The sequence below is a fragment of the Micromesistius poutassou genome, assembly GCF_964030765.1.
Source record: "Micromesistius poutassou genome assembly, chromosome: 10".
NCBI classification, from domain to species: Eukaryota; Metazoa; Chordata; class Actinopteri; order Gadiformes; family Gadidae; genus Micromesistius; species Micromesistius poutassou.
This window is the reverse complement of record NC_140280.1, coordinates 8610615-8630903: the sequence shown is the minus strand read 5'-3', so window position 1 is coordinate 8630903 and position 20289 is coordinate 8610615. Positions and strand designations below refer to the sequence as shown.

General features: G+C 45.0%; 1 protein-coding gene across 1 annotated transcript; it reads left to right on the top strand.

Annotated features, from left to right (window-relative positions):
• The first annotated feature begins 821 nt into the window (after nt 1–821).
• On the top strand, nt 822–16972 carry LOC311353951 (RING finger protein 145-like). Its single transcript, XM_084473737.1, has 12 exons — nt 822–959; nt 3002–3246; nt 5355–5463; nt 6896–6987; nt 10966–11201; nt 11351–11526; nt 12102–12242; nt 12581–12763; nt 13149–13296; nt 13449–13571; nt 13794–14027; nt 14604–16972. The coding sequence occupies exons 2-12, from the start codon at nt 3063–3065 to the stop codon at nt 15318–15320; spliced, it is 2343 nt and encodes a 780-aa protein (XP_084329863.1). The 5' UTR covers nt 822–959; nt 3002–3062; the 3' UTR covers nt 15321–16972.
• The last annotated feature ends 3317 nt before the right edge of the window (nt 16973–20289 follow it).

Sequence of the window (20289 nt, the reverse complement as noted above, 5' to 3'; positions counted from 1 at the left end):
TACTTGTATTTAGGTAAGAAATGCATTGTATATAAAATTGAAAAAAAAAATCAGACCTGCCACTGATACATTTAAATAGTAGCGCCAATGTTGTTAACTCTTTTAATATTTCAGCAGCAGTTTTAGATTGAACATTTTTATTTGGCAATGTTTGGGGCCTTCAGAAACACAAGGACAGAGCGAAAGTTTACACCGAATACACGTATTCCATGTTGATGACAACATGCAACCAACATACGGTATACATGTATATCACTCAGAAATACCCTGTACATGTTACAACTAGGAAACTTGTTGGTACAACTGAAATCTTCCAGGTCAACAAATAGTTCTTAATTGTGCTCAATGTATTGTACTCATACTGCATTACCGCATTAAAATAAGATACGATTCCTTCAAAATGTGCACAAGTAATGAATATTTTGGGGAGGAAATCTATCTATGCTGCATTTCAAAATATGTTTGAAACATTTAAATATCGTCCCCATTGCCCATGCTAATCAAAATATTATTAATAAAATCAAGTTCCGTATTATAACTTTTTCCGTATTATACTTTTTCTCAGTCATTTAGTATATATAAGTTTATGACCAAAAAGTTTTTTTCCCCCAAATTGTGCACGAATATCCATATATTTAAATGTAAACGATTTTTAATTAGACACGTAAATGTCACACAAACATTTCACTGCCTATCCTGTATTAGTATGTGACGAATAAAACCATTTGAATTAAACAAACACAAATAATATAATAATACAAAGTATTCAGCGCTCATGCGCAGAGCGTCCTCTCCGGGTGATGGCTGCGGGGGGGGCGGGGGTGAGCGCCGGGCCGCATCCTCTCAGGAGATCCGCTTCCAGACCGTTAACTCGGGTGGCGCCGGGTTAAAATGGTCGATATTCGACCTGAAAAGCATCTGGAAACCGTGCCACTCGTCTTCAACGTCGCGTCCCACACGTAAGTCGATATTTCCACGTCTGTTTTGAGCGGGATAAGTACGCTTTCTGGTGCTTCGTAAGCTTAGTAACTAGTTGTAAGCTACTAGCCTAGCCCTTTAGCTAGGCTAAAAAGCTATTGAGCATCCGTCCGTATTTTCCATGGTAACTAATTTTGCGTTTGTTGAATTGTAAAATAGTCGTGGTTTATTAACTTGACAGGACACTGTTCTCAAATAATTGGCAAACAAACCTGTTGTGAACAGGCAGGCTGTTGTAACGTCACTGTCTAACTGTTGGGTAGCTTCTACCTAAGCTAGCTAAATAACTAAAACTGCTGCTGGCACAATTCCTGCTGCCTGGCCGCTGCAGCTTATCAACTCCGGGGGAAAAGCCTAGCATGTCACTTTAACACACCTGTTACATTAAACAAGACTTTAGAAAACCGCCATCAACCTGTTTGGTCAGACATTCACAAGCTAATGCAACTTTTGGTGGGAGCGGCAGAGCCCGTTAGAGTCCCGCAGACAAGGAGCGGGTGTCTCTGGTCGAGACGGCGGGGTTACTACAGTTCATTCTCTACAGGAGATGCAGCAGCAGCAGCACCACCCGTTAGGCAGGGGCTAGATCCGCTCATCTAAATACTTCTGATGGATGCTTCCGCAACGTTACTAGAATGAAGCAGCGATCTCATTTCGCACTTGGATAATAATTACTGAAGCTCAAGTGGTGGATTGTAGCGTTATATAAGGTGGGATTTCCGCAAAGTGGTTTCTCTGCCACCGTAGTGAGTTCATATTATGTAAGTAAGCGAAGCCGTCCTGGGCTGCGGGAGGAGGACGGGATGGTCTGACGTCAGCAGCCACCAAGAGGTTAGGAACCAAAACGGCGTGCACGTCGTGTAACACGTACATGCTCAACCAAAGCCAAAACCAACTGTTATGTTTCTCACAGTCAGACAGTGACGTTACTTGTTTCAATTTAAATACAGTCAGACATATACAGTTGTATTTAGCGTGTATGTTCTGTTTAATTACATTCACTGTTTCGAAGTCCATGGCAGTATTGTATTTTTGATAACGGTAGTGATTGATGGTACTTTAGGTCGCGTGCGTGAAGCTGCCATTCCTAACAGAGACCCACTATTGCTATCCGGTCCTGCTGTAGACTGTGACATAATGGCTCACTTAGTTTGATGCATGATGTTGACCTGATTAAATATTGCTTTGTCTCAATTATTTTTCAACATTGTTCGCTTATTTCGCCAAGTCCTATTAGGTAAAATGTGTCACAATTCAAAGAATATCATGCATTGATGAATGTGGCTATGATGAGACGATGGAAAATGAAGTTACTCGCTTTTAAGAGAAAGATGCTATTTAACCTCCTTGATAATACAACTTAAGCAGACGTTAGTGCAGCTACACTGTCACTGTCTGGTATATTAATGTTTTTCAGTGCTGCATGCTGCAGGAGTGCGGTGGTTTGAGACCATATGGTTGTGGTATCTGAACAATACCAGTGTCCTACAAGGGTGGTTATTTTTCTGGGAAACACATTTCTTGAATTTCTGTGTGTTTTGAGCTGTGATGCACACCACATGAGACGGGGAGAACTTAAACTAAGACCAGTGTGACGTCTCTGCTGGTGATCAACATAGTGGTTTTAAGCATCAAATAATCAGAATAGGGCTTTGGCTGATGCAGCCCCCTCCCTGTGTTTACTCCACTGCTGTCATCCAGCAAATCACATGGTTATGGAATACTGACCCCAGCTTGATTTTATCTAATTTGTTGTGTTGGGTCCAACATCTAGTTTTCTGACTGATAATGACTTGCATCTGTTTATCCTGAACTGATTTAATTGCTGATTGTCATCCTCACTGTCTCCTTCCCCTACATTGTGTTTTCTCTCTTCCCTCACCCCTGTTCTGGACTCCTTTGCCTCTATTTATCTATTTCCCTTCTCTCTCATGTTTCCATCTGGCTGAACTCTTTCCTCCTCTCCTCCGTAATCCCCATTCTGTAATCCATCATCTTCCTCTGTTCTTCCCCCCACTGACAGTGAGCCCACAGTGAAGTCCTAGTCTAAGTGGTTGGTTCTGCTGAGCGGCGCAGCAGGGGCCATGGCGGTGAAGGAGCGCGTAGAGGCGGTGCTCAATGTGGGCCTGCGGGTGCCTAGCATCATGCTGCTGGACGTGCTGTATCGCTGGGACGTGAGCTCTTTCTTCCAGAAGATCCAGCGCTCCAGCCTCTCCAACAACCCGTTGTTCCAGTACAAGTACCTGGCCCTCTACCTGCACTATGTGGGTGAGTGGACACACACTCACACACACACACACACTCACATACACACAGGTGCACCTGCAGAATAAATAGCCACCCATGCACTAACATAGAGGTCAGTGGTCACCTGATGAGCCTAAAGCCATATTTGTATGCACACAGTGCTGTGTACACATGCAGCTGCATAAATGCATAGGAATTATTGGTGTAATGGTACACAACAGTCACGGTTTGGTATGCACCTCGGTTTTGAATTCACGGTTCACTGTACGGTAATTGCTGTTATGATGGGTTATAATTTAAAAACAATACAAGCTGCATTGGTGAATAAAGAAAAGTGAGGTTAAAGCTTGACACTAAGCAGTATGTTCACATCTGTCTCTTTTTAATGTTCAACATAGCCTAGCTGGGATATGTTTGCATGGGGCCGTATTGAATGAGTTAACATGTTTGATGTGTTGCCAAAACATACCAATCGCTACTGAACCATGTCAGCACAGTGCCGTGGTCTTTACTACTTGTCTCTGCCTGTTGGAGTAAATGTTCAGTTAGTTAAGACGGCAGTCTTCCTTAAGGGTAGTTCAAGCAGTGAAAACTGGGGGTTTTGACCTCTGTCTTATAAGTCTTATAGGCTATTAAACCATCCGATTATTAAAAATGAATCTACGGAGCATCAAATGAGATGTATTCATAATTAATGATTCTACCCGAAAATAGCCTATCACTTAAAAAATGAAATACATTGGTGTGAATTTGTCCCCCGCCCCTGTAGAAAATGGATTAAGAAGCACTTCCTCTGTATGAAAGGAACACCAGGGATTGTCTGACCAATTAAAAGTTGGTCAAACAAGTGCATGTCGATCGACCATCAACCAGAACTTGACAGCCCTACCCAAAAACTGTCCCAGCTCAAATTCATTGGCCCATATGCACATTCACTAGCAAACTATTACAAAATGTAATCAAACTGTGTCATGCTTACTAGACTATAGGGCTTGGTGTGTGTCTAGGTAAACACTAAATATAAGTCCTTTTCTGTTGTCTTATAGGTAAAAATGGCAGCTCTCATGAGAAAACCATTAATTTGAAGCATTTAACCCATTCTTACTTCTGAATTATGATACACCTCCGAGTTCCACAGGATGTTGTGGTGAGGTGACGTGTCAGAGACTGGAAGTATGCAACAGAAGTATGTGACACCTGATACTAGGGGTGAAATCATTCTCCAAACTCATGGTTTGGTATGATACAGTGCAAGACAAAATCAATACAAAAAAATAAAAATTCATTTTTCTCAACTGAGACCTGTTTGCTCACCGGTGTCAACCGACTCCATTGTTCTCCTGTGGGCAATGCACAGCAGCCATTTCAGGGAGGGGAGGGGCCGTGGGCCTGGCAGTTTGATGAAGATGGGCTTCAGGGTCGGAGCCCTAGCTGATTGTGTCGCTGATTGTGTGTGTTTCGATACTTGCCGTGCTGGAGAAAACTGCACTCAACCTAGTGAACACGCCTTGACTTGTATGATATTATCTCCTATTTCTGCTTATTCAGATACTATCTGTTTAGCTTAACACTCATTTGTATTCATATGTTTGGCGGTAGGTTGGCGTTATGATTTGTTGAAACAGCTCTTTGGGGACAGGCTCCTATATGTTGTTGGAGTTCTCCGACGGTCACCTTGTAATCTGCCTCTCTTTATGGTTCTCCATTCTGACCTCCTGTCACTGCCCTGGCTAGGGTCACGGTGTCCTCTGCTCCAGCCAGTAATAAAACCCACATGTTGGCCAGTGTTGCTCACATGTTAAGACAAGCTAGATGGCTGCAAGGGATGCGGAGAGCCAATGAAGCAGTAGTTAAGGAGTCAACTCAGTCCTAGAGACAGTGACCAGAGTGAGCTCTGTGACCACCCTGCTCAGTGTCTCATCCTAGTTTGATCAGGATGGACTTATCTGAAGAAAATCTGATCTGGTCGCCTTGTTGGTGGAGAAAATACACACTTAAATACTGTAGTTCAGCTAGGAAACAGTGAGTCAAGACTTGGATACTTGTCTGTGCTACAGGGCATCAGAGGCGTATTGGCACACATGCATCATGATCTGACACGTCCTGTATTTCTGCGTCTCTCCCAACAGGTTATATCCTGAGCTTGGTGCTGTTGACCCTGCCTCGACAACACCTGGTCAAACTTTACCTGTATGTCCTCACCGCTCTGCTGCTCTACACTGGCCACCAGGTCTCCAGGTACACTACACAGTGACTCATTACCGTAGCATTGTTAACAACAAACAAAGATGGACTAAGGAGATGTATCGGTTTCTGCAGAGGTTGAGACACGTGGTGGAACATGTAGTTCCTCTTAATCTAATCTAGCAGGGTTTCCCCGTTAGATTGAGATTCTAACAGGGAAATTGATCTGATGTGACTCAAGCAGAAATCTGTTTCCCAGACGAGTATATGTATTCAATTACAAGCTTTTAAGTTTTCTTTTAAATTGGAAAAATATTCAACATTCAACAGATATCCATGTTCTGGATTACAGAGAAGTGACGCGGGGAACTAAAGACTTCCTCTGAGTCCCGCGTGTATAACGGTGTTAACTTGCCCAGGAGACGGGCAGCAGCACTCCTCTCTATATGGGCCATCCGTAGGCTGTTGTTCAAGGAAATACCCTTCCCTAAACAATAGCCTAAATAAAATGTAATTAAACTGGAGGAGGTCTCACACTTCCAAAAGTACCCAATGGATTAAAATCTCAGTGTAGAAGTGTATCCCACTACCTCTACAACAGTGAAAAGCAGGTAAAGAACTGCATTGCCTGTGTATCTCACATAGACTGTATATAATACAGGTTAAACTGACTCAACATAGGCAGTATTTGGTTAAACTGGCCTAACATGTGTACCGCAGACTTTTTTTTTACACCAGAAAAAGCCCTAACCAAACCAAAGTGAAATATTTAGAGCATGTACTGTGTGTGGATAAGAGTTTGTTGGTATTGCTGACATCCATAATACTAATTGGTGAACTCTGGATTGATTCTATTGATGAAGTCCACCAGCCGTCTTCTCTGGGTTGAAAAGCCAACCACAATCCTTCCAGGCGTGATCATGTTTGATTCATGATTCAGAGTGAGCATGGAGAGGTGGGGCTACACACAGGCAATCTATTGTCTATTGTGTGTTTGTGCGAGGGAGCCAGAGAAAATCAATGGGATGTGCAGAGCTCAACAATGAATTTTACCCCAATACATTTTTTTTAATGTATGGGAAACTATCAATCGCGGATGGCATCGTTCTCTCGGACAAATAATCTTCTTTTTTTTTTAAACAACAATCACCCACCCAAATACAGTCTGTGTGGGAAACATAGCAGTAGCTCTTAGGGTTCATAAGCCCCTTGTTAAAGTAGACCATCATAGTAAGCTAGATGGATATTGAAACATTGTGTAAACATGAGGTCTCTCCTGGATTACGTTACCGTGAATATTACGGATCACACAACTGAACAAAATACACAACGTGACTTGACTGCAATATTCTGAAAAAAAACAATGAAAAGATTAAATGAATGTAACACTATTGAGCCAAAAACTAAAATGAGCCTAAGATGATGTTTGAAGAGGCATGTATACAGCGATGTAGGAGGAATGCCTCATGTTGTGACCTCTCTACAGGGACTATGTTCGTGGGGAGCTGGAGTCTGGGTTTGAGGGACCTCTATACCTGGAGCCCCTCTCCATGAACAGATTCACCACCGCCCTCATAGGTAGGAACAATACTCAATATGAACTTTGAATTGCATTCAACCTCAGGTGGTCGTACAGGTGTGTTTGTATTCATTCAGCGTCAGTTCCACACAGAAAGCACATTGGTGACACAATTACATCACATGGCTTCTACCACAGGTCACCACCGTAGACATTTGAATGGACAAAGACACATTTGTCCTCCCCAGCCCTGAATAACCAGGTCAGAGATCAGGCTGGATGTCCCCCTTGTCACTTGTTGGGTATTCAGCTACCATGACCTAGCTCCTCCTTAATCATATCACTCATCTGCTCCCCAGTGGCACCCAGGCTATAACATGAGGCCTGATGCAAAGGTCCTCTATGCATGAACCAGCTCACATCACAAAGTACTGCCATGTAGAATTTATAAAGTGGCCAAATAGGAGAGAGTTCTGGGGACTGCTCTGGAGCTGTGTTTGTTTGAAACACAAGGGCAGTTTCCTCCATATACAGAAATAACTGCTACATAGCTGTAACATATGTCCACGCCACACTCCACCTAGGAGACTTAAGTTTGGGCTCATCCAGACAAAGGACACAGGGTGGTGGTGTTTTTTTAATCCGGTTTATTGCAAAGGTTTGATCATGAACATGGCAAGGGGGCTCTACTGCCACTGGTTTAACATGTGCACACTGATTACTCAATGTGCAGTGTGCGCTGCCTCACCCAGCCCCAGAGTCCATTCAGACTCCACCAGGTGAGGCTGCTTAAACCAGCCATCATCACAAACACTCCCACAATAGCCTTTATAGCTTAATTAATATTCCAATAAATTAACGATTGTCTGTTTATAAGTTCTAATTCATTCAAGATACAATAAAATGCATATAATGCAACGTTTTTCAAAGGTATATTAAGTCAACATTTTGCATTCACAGTAGGGATGCGCCGAAATTTCGGCCACCGAAAATGGCCCAAAAGCGCATTTTCGGCTTTCAGCCAAAACACTTTTATCACCGAAACAACACGGCCGAAACAGGAAATTGTGATGACGCAAACAAAAAACGCGGCCAGCACACGCTTGTCTGGATAAGTGCCTCTGCGCCAACATGTCTGCGGTGTGGGCATATTTCCATATATCTGAAAAAGACCCACGGATAGCGATTTGCAAAACGTGTAATTCTGAAATTTCGAGAGGGGGTAAATCTGCAAAGAGTCGGCTTTAATTTTTCATAGATAGATAGTTCCATAGACCATCAGTGAAACATTGTGAAACAAATGACACCTCTAGCTAAATGTAGTAATCTAGAGAACCAGCTACAACCTTGTTTTCATCCAAACGAGCCGTCTTTAGCGACGGCTCGCTATGAGACAGCTTCTATGAGCTGTCGGCTATCAGCCGCGAGTAAGCTGTCGGCTATCATCCGAGCTTAGGGACCGTCTGCAAAGTGCAAAACGGAAAACGGTGTTGTTTTTTCAGTGCTAAATAAATATTTTTATACTTTTAATAATTGTAATTGATTTATTCTTTGAATTGCAATGCCTTGATTTTAGTGAGGTTAGTACACAGTCATAGCTATAAATGCAATGGTAGGCCTACTAATAATTGGCATAATAATTTGTTTCGGGTTTTCGGCCTTGGTTTCCTCATTTTCGGTTTCGGCCAAGAATTTTCATTTCGGTGCATCCCTAGTTCACAGTATTGCTGAGTTCACGTCTGTCTCTTTGACTGAACATTGGCAGAGAGAGGGCTGAAATCCACAGCTGGTGTAGCTGTCACTTTTAGTTATCTCAAAGTGTCCATGCTTTGTTTGCAGAAGGATCGTCTTGTCCATGTTTTGTTTCTGACATGTTGACTTATAAACGGGGTCTGAGATAACACGTACACGCTGCTCGGCTGCTGTTGGCCTGGCCATGAGCCCAGCTCGGCACCACTTTCATATCCCCTGAAGGCTTCCATTCCTCAACAATTTGGTACAGTTCTAGTCTTTTCATTTTCTTTGAAGTTGCTTTCTATGTTTCCATTTAGAGGATTCAATTATTAAAAAAATATGAAAGTTAAACTTTTTAATCCACATGAAAAAATAGTGTAGCGAATGGTGTACAAGTCAACATTGGCTTGTTACGCGTGAGTGCTATCGAGATTAATGATCAATACATGTATCAGATTATTATAGGTCTAGGAATGTACGTTGTAGTTTACCACTGGATCCAGTAAGAGCACTGAGTGGTTAACTGCGCGTTGAAGAGAAGAAAAAAACAAGTGTCGGTTTAAAATGCTAGAGTACCCCAAAAAGTACCCCAATCAGAGAGGTTCAGCGCTGCAAGCCCCAACCCCCTGTAAGCCCCAACCCCAAAGCTCCTGCAAGCCCCAACCCCCTGCAAGCCCCAACCCCAAAGCTCCTGCAAGCCCCAACCCCAAAGCTCCGGCACATTGGAAAGTGCCTTTCCTTAAGCAGGGACTTTTGAGGGTAAAAATAATATCTGCAGAACTTAAGAGCCTGGGGCCTCATGTACAAAGCTTGCTTACGCACAAAAAAGCTGCGTAAGCAACTTCTCACGCAAACGTTCGGATGTACAAAGACTGACTTGACGTGAGAAAGTGCGGTTCTCCACGCAAACTAAATTCCTGGCTTACGCACATTTCTGCTGCATTTTGTCAGTTGGCGGCACATAGAGGCAATGCAGCGCAACAACATTAGGCCTACTCGATCACGAGTCATGAAGTAATATTGCAATATGAGGCAAGTTCAAAGTGGATTTGAACGTTGGAATGCGTGATCTTAAATGCGCTTCAATCATGCGTTATTGTTGTCGAGACGCATAATGTGACACTGTTGTTAGGCTAAACTTAATCAGACCCATAAAACTAAATTGTCAATATTGGAATTAAAAGGAAGCCCCAGCAATATTATTTTCAGTGATGGCTTGTTTATTAAACGTTACATATTTTCCGGACCACGCATGACATATGATCTCTCTTCACACATTTGTTGTGAAATTCTTGACTGCAATATTATTATGTGATGTTGAGTGGAGTAAGCACAAGCCATTGTTAGTTAAAATCAATCCATCAATGAACCAGTCGGCCAATTTCGAATTATGTAGGCCTAGGCCTACATATTATTGACACATTGGGTGTATGGATACAACCTATCGTCAGCATGCATCCAAATAAATGAGAATATAAAAGCATGCGCAAAATGTGGCAATAATCGATAGGTTGACAATGGCAGTGTTGGCCTTGTTAGAAGATGGTCGCATTCAAAATTAACGGGTGTTCCGCGACTATTATGATTTTTTTGGTCAAAAAGGAGCCGATCCCAAATCACAGCTGCCACCCTTTGCTCAAATAGGGCGAGCTCCCGACCTCGCCCCGCTGCGCTCTGACCCACGCTTCTCCGGTGGGCAGAGACCTTTCTTTTTATGTCCACCTTGATGTCCGACCACTTTTTTTTAATGTCAGCCACAGTTCGGCTTTCCGCCCCAACCTCATTGACGCCAGTTTTTTGCTTTTGGTGCTGATTCCGGAGGAAAGAGAGCCAAACAAGATCTTATTTCTGGCCTCTACCTCCGAAATCAGCACCTCCACCTCGCATTCACTAAAGTTATTTTTTCTTCCTTTCTCCTAACGAGCGCACTACTGCAGACCTATTTATACAAATTAGCATATTAAATGAGGGAGGAGACTGGGTGGAGAGACAGGCTCGTGCATGTGCGCTCAATTTCACGTTAATTGGGATGTACAAAGAGAATCTGCGTGAAATCGTGCTTACGCAAGGATTGATACATCCGGATTTATTTGTGCGCAGCAGCTTTCCAGATTTTGGCGTCCGCAAAATTTTAGTCAGAAATCCACGCAAGTCTTTGTACATGAGGCCCCTGGTCCCTGCAGTGGAAAGGCTTAGAGTTCCTAGCTCCTGGGGAGAGTGCCTGCTGTGGAAACACAACTTGTGTAGGTCTGGATGTGTCTGTATGGAGAACTCACTGGTGTATGCGATGTGTCTCCCCTCAGGTCAGCTGGTGGTCTGCACCCTGTGCTCCTGTGTGATGCAGACCAAGAGGATCTGGCTGTTCTCTGCTCACCTGCTCCCCCTAGTGGCCAGGCTGTGCCTGGTCCCCTTGGAAACCATTGTCTTCATCAACAAGTTCTCCATGATCTTCACGGGCCTGGAGGTCATCTACTTCCTGGCCTCCAACCTGCTGGTTCCATATAAACTGGCCAAGACTGCCTACAGAGAACTGGCTCAGGTAACTGTGTGTGTGTGTGTGTGTGTGTGTGTGTGTGTGTGTGTGTGTGTGTGTGTGTGTGTGTGTGTGTGTGTGTGTGTGTGTGTGTGTGTGTGTGTGTGTGTGCCCCTAGGCATGTCTCTCTCATCTATCTATGCGTCTCTCTCTAGGTGGTGGAGGTGTATGGCCTGCTGGCCCTGGGCATGTCTCTGTGGAACCAGCTGGTTCTTCCCGTGCTCTTCATGTGCTTCTGGCTGCTGCTGTTTGCCCTGCAGATCTACTCCTACTTCAGCACCCGAGACCAGCCTTCCTCCAGGGAAAGGCTGCTTTTCCTCTTCCTCACCAGGTAGTGGCGCTAGAGTATTCATTTCCCCAGGCCCGCCCCCCACTTTCTAATGAACAATCTGGCTCTGTTCCAATTGGTTTCATTGCCCGAAATACTGCACCATTTTGTAGTGTTTTTCGGGTTCCCCACAGTGCACTACGTAATACCCATAATGCACCTGACTCAGGCGTGTAATTAAAGTGTGGGAGGACGGGGCACTGCTTACTTTACATGTGTGGAGGGGGTCAGCCAGCTGCCAGGGTCTGGTCTCTCTAGCCCCCTCTCCTGGCGCGGTGGGGCCACTACTATTAAATAAAACCCACCCGTTAGTGAAATCAAAGTCCTATGTTGCAAACAGAACGTGTCTTATCTTGTGGCCATAAAATGAACCAATTTGAAGAAACCTAACAGCCGGCACACAAATATGTAAATCGTGGCTTTTTAAAAAAAAGTTTGGATAGAATACTTTGGATAGAATAAATATTTCCATCCCATTATCTGTGCTCCCTGGTTAACGGATTGGAGTTAGGGTACGTCCCTGTTATGAAGGGTGAGTGTGTGACGTGTGTGTGTGTGGTGGCTCCCTCCCTGTGCAGCATTGCAGAGTGTTGCAGCACTCCCTACTCCCTGCTGGGCCTGGTCTTCACCGTGTCCTTCGTGGCCCTGGGTGTCCTCACGCTCTGCAAGTTCTACCTACAGGGCTACCGGGCCTTCCTCAACGACAACACCATGCACAGGTGACCGCTGGACAGTGACTGGGGTCAATGGTTATTCATTTGCACAGTAAAGGAAGATATTAAAAGAACAAAAAAAACGACATGTGCAGGAGAGGGACAAAACCCCAGGGGGTTATACGACTCCTCCCTCTACATAAAACAACATGATAGGTTTGAACAGAGTCTGTCAGTGAGGTTATGAAAAGAGTGAGTTAGGAGGCAATAAGGAAGCTTGCTCTCGAGTACTGAGTTGAAGAAGAGTGGGCAGATGAAAAGTATTCCATGATGTATTCTAGAGTATGGCTCCTCTGTATATATGAGTGGATTAGGGTTGTGTAATGGTATGTGCCTGTTTCCAGGGGTATGACCGAAGGTATCACCTTGCTGATTCTGGCGGTCCAGACTGGCCTGATTGAGCTACAGGTGATCCATCGAGCCTTCCTCCTCTCCATCATCCTCTTCATCGTGGTGGCCTCCATCCTGCAGTCTATGCTGGAGATAGCAGACCCCATCGTCCTGGCTCTGGGCGCCTCCAGGGACAAGTAAATACCTTTTAAAATCACATGAGCCCTAAGTATATGGAGGACTTCCAGACACATGCCTCCAAATTATCTTGGATTAAGCAACACAATATGAGATGGTTGTGCTGGCTCTAAACGTGTACGTGCCTCTAAAAGTAACAACATTGTCTCTTACTCATCGTAAGTGACTAACCATGTGAAAAGCAGAATAAAACCTGGTTAACTTATCCGCATGATCCATGTTAAAGCAATGGCATGCAGACCTAATCTGCCGTAAAATCAATCACATTCACAACCAATTTTCAAAACCATTCACAAACAAACAATATATGGGGACAGCATTTCAGCACCTTTCAGTCAGGCCAGCGCATGCTATCTACTACATGCTCCTTCCTCTCTGCTGCAGGAGCCTGTGGAAGCACTTCCGGGCCGTGTCTCTGTGCCTCTTCCTGCTGGTCTTCCCTTCCTACATGGCCTACATGATCTGTCAGTTCTTCCACATGGACTTCTGGCTCCTCATCATCATATCCTCCTCGGTCCTCACGTCGCTGCAGGTAACGCACGCACGCCCACCACATATAGCCGGGGGCGTGTTGATGTGGACATGCATGCTTGCATACCCAGGTTGCGGAGGAATTCGGTGGCCCTCAGTCAAGATGTTGGCGAGGGTCTACTCAGAAGGTGATCCACTGCACTTTTTTCCCAGGTCCTGGGCACCCTGCTGATCTACATCCTCTTCATGGTGGAGGAGTTCCGCAAGGCTCCGGTGGAGAACATGGACGAGGTCATCTACGTGGTCAACGGCACCTACCGCCTTCTGGAGTTCCTGGTGAGCGCTCCACAACACCCTCCCGTTGGCCTTTCAGAGGAGTGACTCTTTTTGGTTTGTGTATGTCAGCCAATCGGGCTCTGGTGATCATGCACAGTGTGGATATCAGCAGCGACCCATGAGGCACATCGAGGGCCCCAGTAACTGAGAGACGGGGCTTTGTGAGGAGTGTGTGAACGTTGTCCGTGTTCACCATGTGCCCCCCCCCCCCTTCTCCACCAGGTGGCGGTGTGCGTGGTGTGCTACGGCGTGTCAGAGACGGTGTTTGGCGAGTGGAGTGTGATGGGCAGCACCATCATCCTGGTGCACTCCTACTACAACGTGTGGTTACGGGCCCAGCTGGGCTGGCAGAGCTTCCTGCTGCGCCGCGACGCTGTCAACAAGATCAAGAGCCTGCCCACGGCCAGCAGCCTCCAGCTGCAGCAGTACAACGACATCTGCGCCATCTGCTACCAGGTGCTCTCTCTGTCTGTGTGTCTCTCTCTGGGTGTCTTGTGTGTCTCTGTCTGGGTCTGTGTGTGGGTTGGACTGCTGATGTTCAGGATGTTTGAAGTGGTCCAAACATGAAGATCTCTCAGCCTCACTAGGCCGGTGTGTTCCTCTGCAGTGCAGCAGCGACGCCCGACCAGCGCGGCCCGCTCGGTTCCTCCTCCTTGAGGCCACACTCAAAGCTCAAACGATTTCAACCTTTTTGACCCCTTTCAACGCTGACCTCTCGAAGCGCATCAGATCAGATAACCGCTTTGTTTGGCATTCTAAAACCAACAGAATCTTAACGCCATCTTTGGCCATAATGGTTTATGAGCATCCATCATTCGTGTGTTGATCACTCTACTTCCCTATTCATGCACGGAGGAATAGTGTCCAATGATGGCATGATTTGCATGAATGTTGTAGTTTGTTTAGAATACACTTGTGTTTAGTATAGACTCCCTGGTGAGTATTGACTTGTGTTTGGTATCTACTCCCTGGTGAGTAGAGCCTTGTGTCCATGTATAAGTTGGTGTGTAACTATGTGTGTTTCCTCTGCAGGACATGAGCCAGGCAGTGATCACGCCCTGCAGCCACTTCTTCCACGCCGGCTGTCTGAAGAAGTGGCTCTACGTCCAGGAGACCTGCCCCCTCTGCCACGCCCAGCTCAAGAGCCAGGTCACTGCCCCCAGCGCCGCCCAGGATAACCCCGCTGCCAATCCCAGACTCCCTGAGGTGGGGCCCCAAGACTCTCCAGCCAATGGGAGGGAGGGTGACGGGACGCCGGCCCCGTTATTAGAAGAGAAAGGAGGTGCCTTGTCGTCTGGAGAAGGCTTTTCTAGTATGAGCCAGTCGGCCTGCCTGGATTGTCCCTCCTCCTCCTCTTCACTACACACGCCAGCCCTTCTCCCCTCTACCCCCTCAGAGAGCCAGACTGACATTACAGGCCTCTGCTGCTCCTCTTCCTCCAGAAGCCATGACGCCCCGGAGCCTTCAGGCTCTGCTCCATCTCCCCCTGCCTCCCAGCCTGTATCTCCCACCGCCTCTTCCTCATCCTCCTCCTGCTCTTTCTCTCAGCCTCCCTCGCCCAGTGCAGTATGGTCGGAGCAGGCCACTACCGACCCGCAGCCCGCCCACTCCTCCTCCTCCTCCTGCCCTTCATCTCAGCGTCCCTCACCCGGTGCAGTGTGGTCGGAGCAGGCCGCTGCCGACCCACAGCCCACCCTGCGGCAGCGCAGTGCTTGTGCTCAGCCCGTCAGCCAGGATTCGGCCAGTTAGAACGTGGCGCGTGGCGCCCGGTCTTCACATTTAACATCGCCTTGAGTCTGTCTCTGAAGAGGCGTCACACGGGGACACACCGGTGCCCTGTCAACCGCGTCTCTTTATTGTGTATCATCATCTCTTCTGAAAGGCTCTTGGCTCTGGTCATTCGGGATGCTCACTTCCACGTCAAGTGTGGTTCCTACGTCACCAATCACTTTCAGAAGGCACGTGTGAGCAGGTGTATAAGACTCAGAGCACCGTGAGAAAGCTTTCCCACATCTACTCCTCAATAAGAAAACCAAAATGAGCAGCAGTCCAGAACACGAGGGCCTCTGGCCAGGTCGGTGTGGACCAGCCATCAGCTGTGTCCATGGTTGGTACTGCAGTATTGCTACAGCATTATGGCTAATAATGAGCACCGACTGTTGATTGGTTAAGTGTTCTGTGATGTCATCATGTTGCTAATGGCGACTGTAAGGTTTGTCTCGTGTTCCAGCATCCCCAGGTTGTCATGGGAACTGTAGACCCCTTTGGTTTCCCTCATGTCTTGCTTTGGTGTTAGATTCAGAAGTTAGGCTGGTCCCAGCAAATTATACTCACTAATACTCTTTCACCGTGGTCAACCCTTTCATGTTGTCATTTCCGCACACTTTGGAGTGTGAAGAAACGATGACACGCACTCACTCACACACAGCAGGAGGGGCGCAGAGTATTTTTGTAGTTGCGTTTGGTAGAACAGAGGTTGTTAGAAGCTCGTTGCACGCTTGATGCTTGCACGCCACACAGCATTTGTAACGGCCCTGTCCTCCCGTCACCCCTTTAGCAGCGGATGTGCGCACATCGACTTCTGCCAGCATTAGGGTTTCCCGCGATGCGTTTGCACTAAGGTCCTTTCAAGACGATGTTTCAAGGCTGCTGGGTGGCCCCCAGCAGGTAACCCTCACCGGCGTGTTTCCGCGCTCATGTATATAACTGTTACTCACTATACATATATATTAGGACAACAGTGTTAAACGTGAGCCTATAGCCCTCAATTTCCCAAGAGCAAACTAGTATACAAGATTGTTTGTTTTGTTTTTTTCTTTGCTAGCCTACGAACGGTGTGTTGTGCTAGTGTGTTATTGGGAAGCGGGCGTTCTTCTCTGCTCCGTATGATGCAGCCAGCTGGCGTGAACGCTCCAGCGCCCTCTAGGGGCCGGGTGGGATCAGCACAGGCGCAGATCGAGTGGAGGAACTGAACATCAAACAGTATTACTATTATTTACTATTATCAATTATCCTTAACAACGTTATTATTTGTGTTGCATTATTGTAGAGCATTTGCTCCAGGGTTGAAAAATGAATACATGTGTGATGTAGGATATTCAGACCTGGAACACTCTTGTTTACCTAAGTGTATTTTATTTTCTAGAAGATGTGGAGTATTGTTTTGCACATCTTTTATCTGAAAGATGAACCAATGGATTTTGTGAAGGACACCTTTTATGTTTATAGAATATCAATAGGAATCCTTTGGTCATTGAGCAGTATTTGAAGATGAGTACGATGCTGGTACGATTTAGAATCTGTTTGATGCACATTGGATTCAGCTTTGCAATTTAAACAAATCTGGTGTCCTAATGTAAGATAAGCTGATGGAAAATGTTCTTAAAGCTGATAAAAGGTCAGGTGAATGTATGCTTGTTTTGAGTTTTTATTTCTGGGTTTAAATAAATATTTATTACATATAATATGCATTACTAACCGCATTCACATGCATGAGTAGTACTTCTGGTCTTTTTGGTGTTTCAGGAAAAGATGGCATTCAGATGGGGACAAACACACATTTCACTAACTTTAGTTTAAACCAACCATATTTCTGTGGTCCATTTGTAGATCACAGCTTGGTCCTGGTTCAAAGTGCATCTTTATCATGGACCACCTTCTCCCACCCTGTGAGTCTCAGCCAGCTTTCTGCTGGCTGGCTGTCTCTGACTGGCTGTAATCCACCAGAAGTGAAGCCGAGGATGTTTGAGTTCAACATTAAACTGGTCTACAGTCTGACGAAAACGAGACAGTAACTAAATAAAAATCAATTTAGGATGACAAAAACTACGACGAAATCTTTTGACACTTTCGTTAGCGAATAAAAACGAGACGAAAATGTAAGCGGGACGATTTGGGAAGCGATCCAATCAGAACTAAGCTCTTTATGTGGGGAAGTAGACCTACTGATCGTCCCGCCCGGCAGGTCAACTAGCAGACGCTTGCTGCGTCGCAAGCAAGTGTCCCTTTGTAAACAGTTTGGCACAACAATCACCGGTTAAAACACAACCAACTTGAAGTCATTGGCAGACGAGTCATCCCAAACTTCACGCAAAGATAAGCATCCTTAAACAGTTTTTTTTCTTTTAAGCTAATGTTATGTGTGTTTTCACTCAAATTGGAATACAATACAAGCTGAAAGAAACCACCGCTGTCCTGTAACGGTACCGGAGCTCTGTGCTGTCGACACCACAGCGGGGCACAGAAACACAGGATTCACTGTGGTTTCTGTGGCATGAGAAACACTAAAAATGAATACCAATATTTTATAAAGAAAGCTATCTTGGGGGGGGGGGGGGGGGGGGGTAGACGGACGCGTGTTTTGTTTTGTTTTTGCCGTGAGAAAGTGCATGTGTGGCGTGTGCAAGCAGGCAAAAACACGGTGAAACCGTGAAAGTTGGCAGCTCTGTATCTTAGTGGGAAAGCCACGCAACAGATAGCCATGGTTACATACAGTAATGTTCTTATGACGGGAGAAAAAAGCAGAAATATAGTATAGAGACAACTTGGAGCTGTGTGTGCGAAAAAAAAATTATAAATAAATTATATAAAAAAAATGTAAAAATATATATATATGTACAAAAAAAAATTCTAAGAAAAATTATAAAAAAATATATATTTAAAAAAATATTTGACCTGCGCGCATGTTTTTTTTTTGACCTGCGCGCATGTCAAAATAAAACATGCGCACGCAGGTCCAAAAAAAAAACATGCGCAGGTCCAAAAAAAAAAACATGCGTGCAGGTCAAATTTTTTTTATATATATATTTTTTTTTTATATAATATATATATATTTTAATTTTCTTTATAATTTTTTTCTTTTTTGAATTTTTCTAAAAAATTTCTTTTTTTACATATTTTTTAATATCATTTTTTTTTAGAATTTTTTTTTTAGAATTTTTTTTTATATCATTTTTTTTTTTTTTTAACTCCCCGGAGTATAAGCCAGGAACCCCCTAGTGGGTCTGTGTTTTGCTCACGCATCATTCCTTGCATGCCTGGTGTGTGTGTGTGTGTGTGTGTGTGTGTGTGTGTGTGTGTCCCTAGAGTCCTCTCAGCAGATCGCTTGGGAAAAAGACCTTTGGGTCTGCCTGAGGTCTGACATGCAGCCAAGAACAGCACGACTAAAATAGAGAGAGTATGATTTCAAACCAAGACGTGGGCATGGATGGAGAGAGAGTGATACAGAGAGAGAGAGGGGGGGGGGGCGTGAGAGGAACAAGGAGTAGAGAATCGAGCAGAGAGAGGGGAACCACATGGAAAAAGCAAACATTCACATGGTGTCAGCCATGCGCTCTCAGGACCCTCACGCACGCCGCTGAGTGGAAGCAGATGCTGACAGACGGGACCTTGTGGGAATGTGTCTCTTGACGGTTGGTTTCTCTCTTGGTGTTTGTTATTGGTCTTTGTGATGCTAGAGGGCGGGGTAAGTAATGGAGCCAGTGACCCTAGATGACGGATCATCCCTGTCATGGGGAATTCCAGTACGTAGACGCAGTCACTGCACAGCATAGACTGCTCCAACCCCAAGAGTGTAGAGGGGAGCCTCACGTCTCCTCCAATGATGGTCAGTCCACCTGTCTATCTACCTGTCCTATCTGTCTCTCCATCTATCTACCTCCCTGTCAATCTGTCTTAGTTAGCCTTTCTCTTCAACCCCTAACTGTCTTTGTGTCTATATATTATTTAAGAATACTATCCTACAATACAGAGCAGACTGATTTAACATGCCTTGTTGCATTCCCATTATAAAGTGAGAATACTATTTTGGCATATTATTGGTGACCTCAACTTTTGAGAGAGAATTACAATGCTGGTCAAATACAGCTAAATGTACACAGTGGTAAACAAACTGATCAAATGGGCAGTGAGTTTGGCAGAGGGTTGTATCAAACCGCACTATCTTCCCGCAACTAGTTCATAACCCATGTTTTGAGGTGATTTGAGGTCTTTTTTGTTTCACTCCAATATTTCCTTGGTTGTTGGGGGATTTTGAGAACTCCCAGTATTAGTAGTGGGCAGGGGATTTTTGTGTGTGTGGGGGGTGGGAGAGAGAGATGTCACTATGTGAGAGATAATGTATGAGAGTGTATTGTGTGTGTGTGTGTGTGTGTGTGTGTGTGTGTTGAGTTGTGCATCATAGATAGAGAATGTGTGTGTGTGTTGTGAGCGGGCTGGATGGGGGTCTGATTTCAAGGTCGGACAGGAAATGGAAATGGCTGCAGATGGAAGAGAAATGTGGACTCGTTGAAAATGGTACACAGGAAATAGTGCAGTCTGCAGCTGTGCGTGCACATGTCTGTCTATCCATACTGCATGTGTGTTCACACTCAAGCATGTCTCACAATAAACATTTCATACAGTTGTCTGTGTGTGTGCGTCTGTGTGTTGTGTGTGTGTGTGATACGTTGGCCATCAACAAATTAAAATTAAAAGCACAATTACCATTGTGGGCTAAACACAAAATCCACTCTCATGCCAACATTGTCTTTCTCTTAAAATACCCTTTATTTTACGTCACAAGACTTTCCATTATATTTATGATATATGTATTATTTATATTCATTTATTTTGTAAGTTGTCTGGCCGATAATTATAATACATTGTAGTTTGGGTGTAAGCGGTGTATTGTATTTGTGGTATATTGTAGTGTATTCCCTTCCATAGTCCAGACACTCTC

Coding starts and splice junctions, on each gene's coding strand:
- LOC311353951 (XM_084473737.1), top strand. CDS start 3,063: ATGGCGGTGAAGGAGCGCGTAGAGGCGGTGCTCAATGTGGGCCTGCGG. Junction 3,247..5,354: donor CCTCTACCTGCACTATGTGG/GTGAGTGGACAC, acceptor CTCTCCCAACAG/GTTATATCCTGAGCTTGGTG. Junction 13,297..13,448: donor CGGTCCTCACGTCGCTGCAG/GTAACGCACGCA, acceptor CTTTTTTCCCAG/GTCCTGGGCACCCTGCTGAT.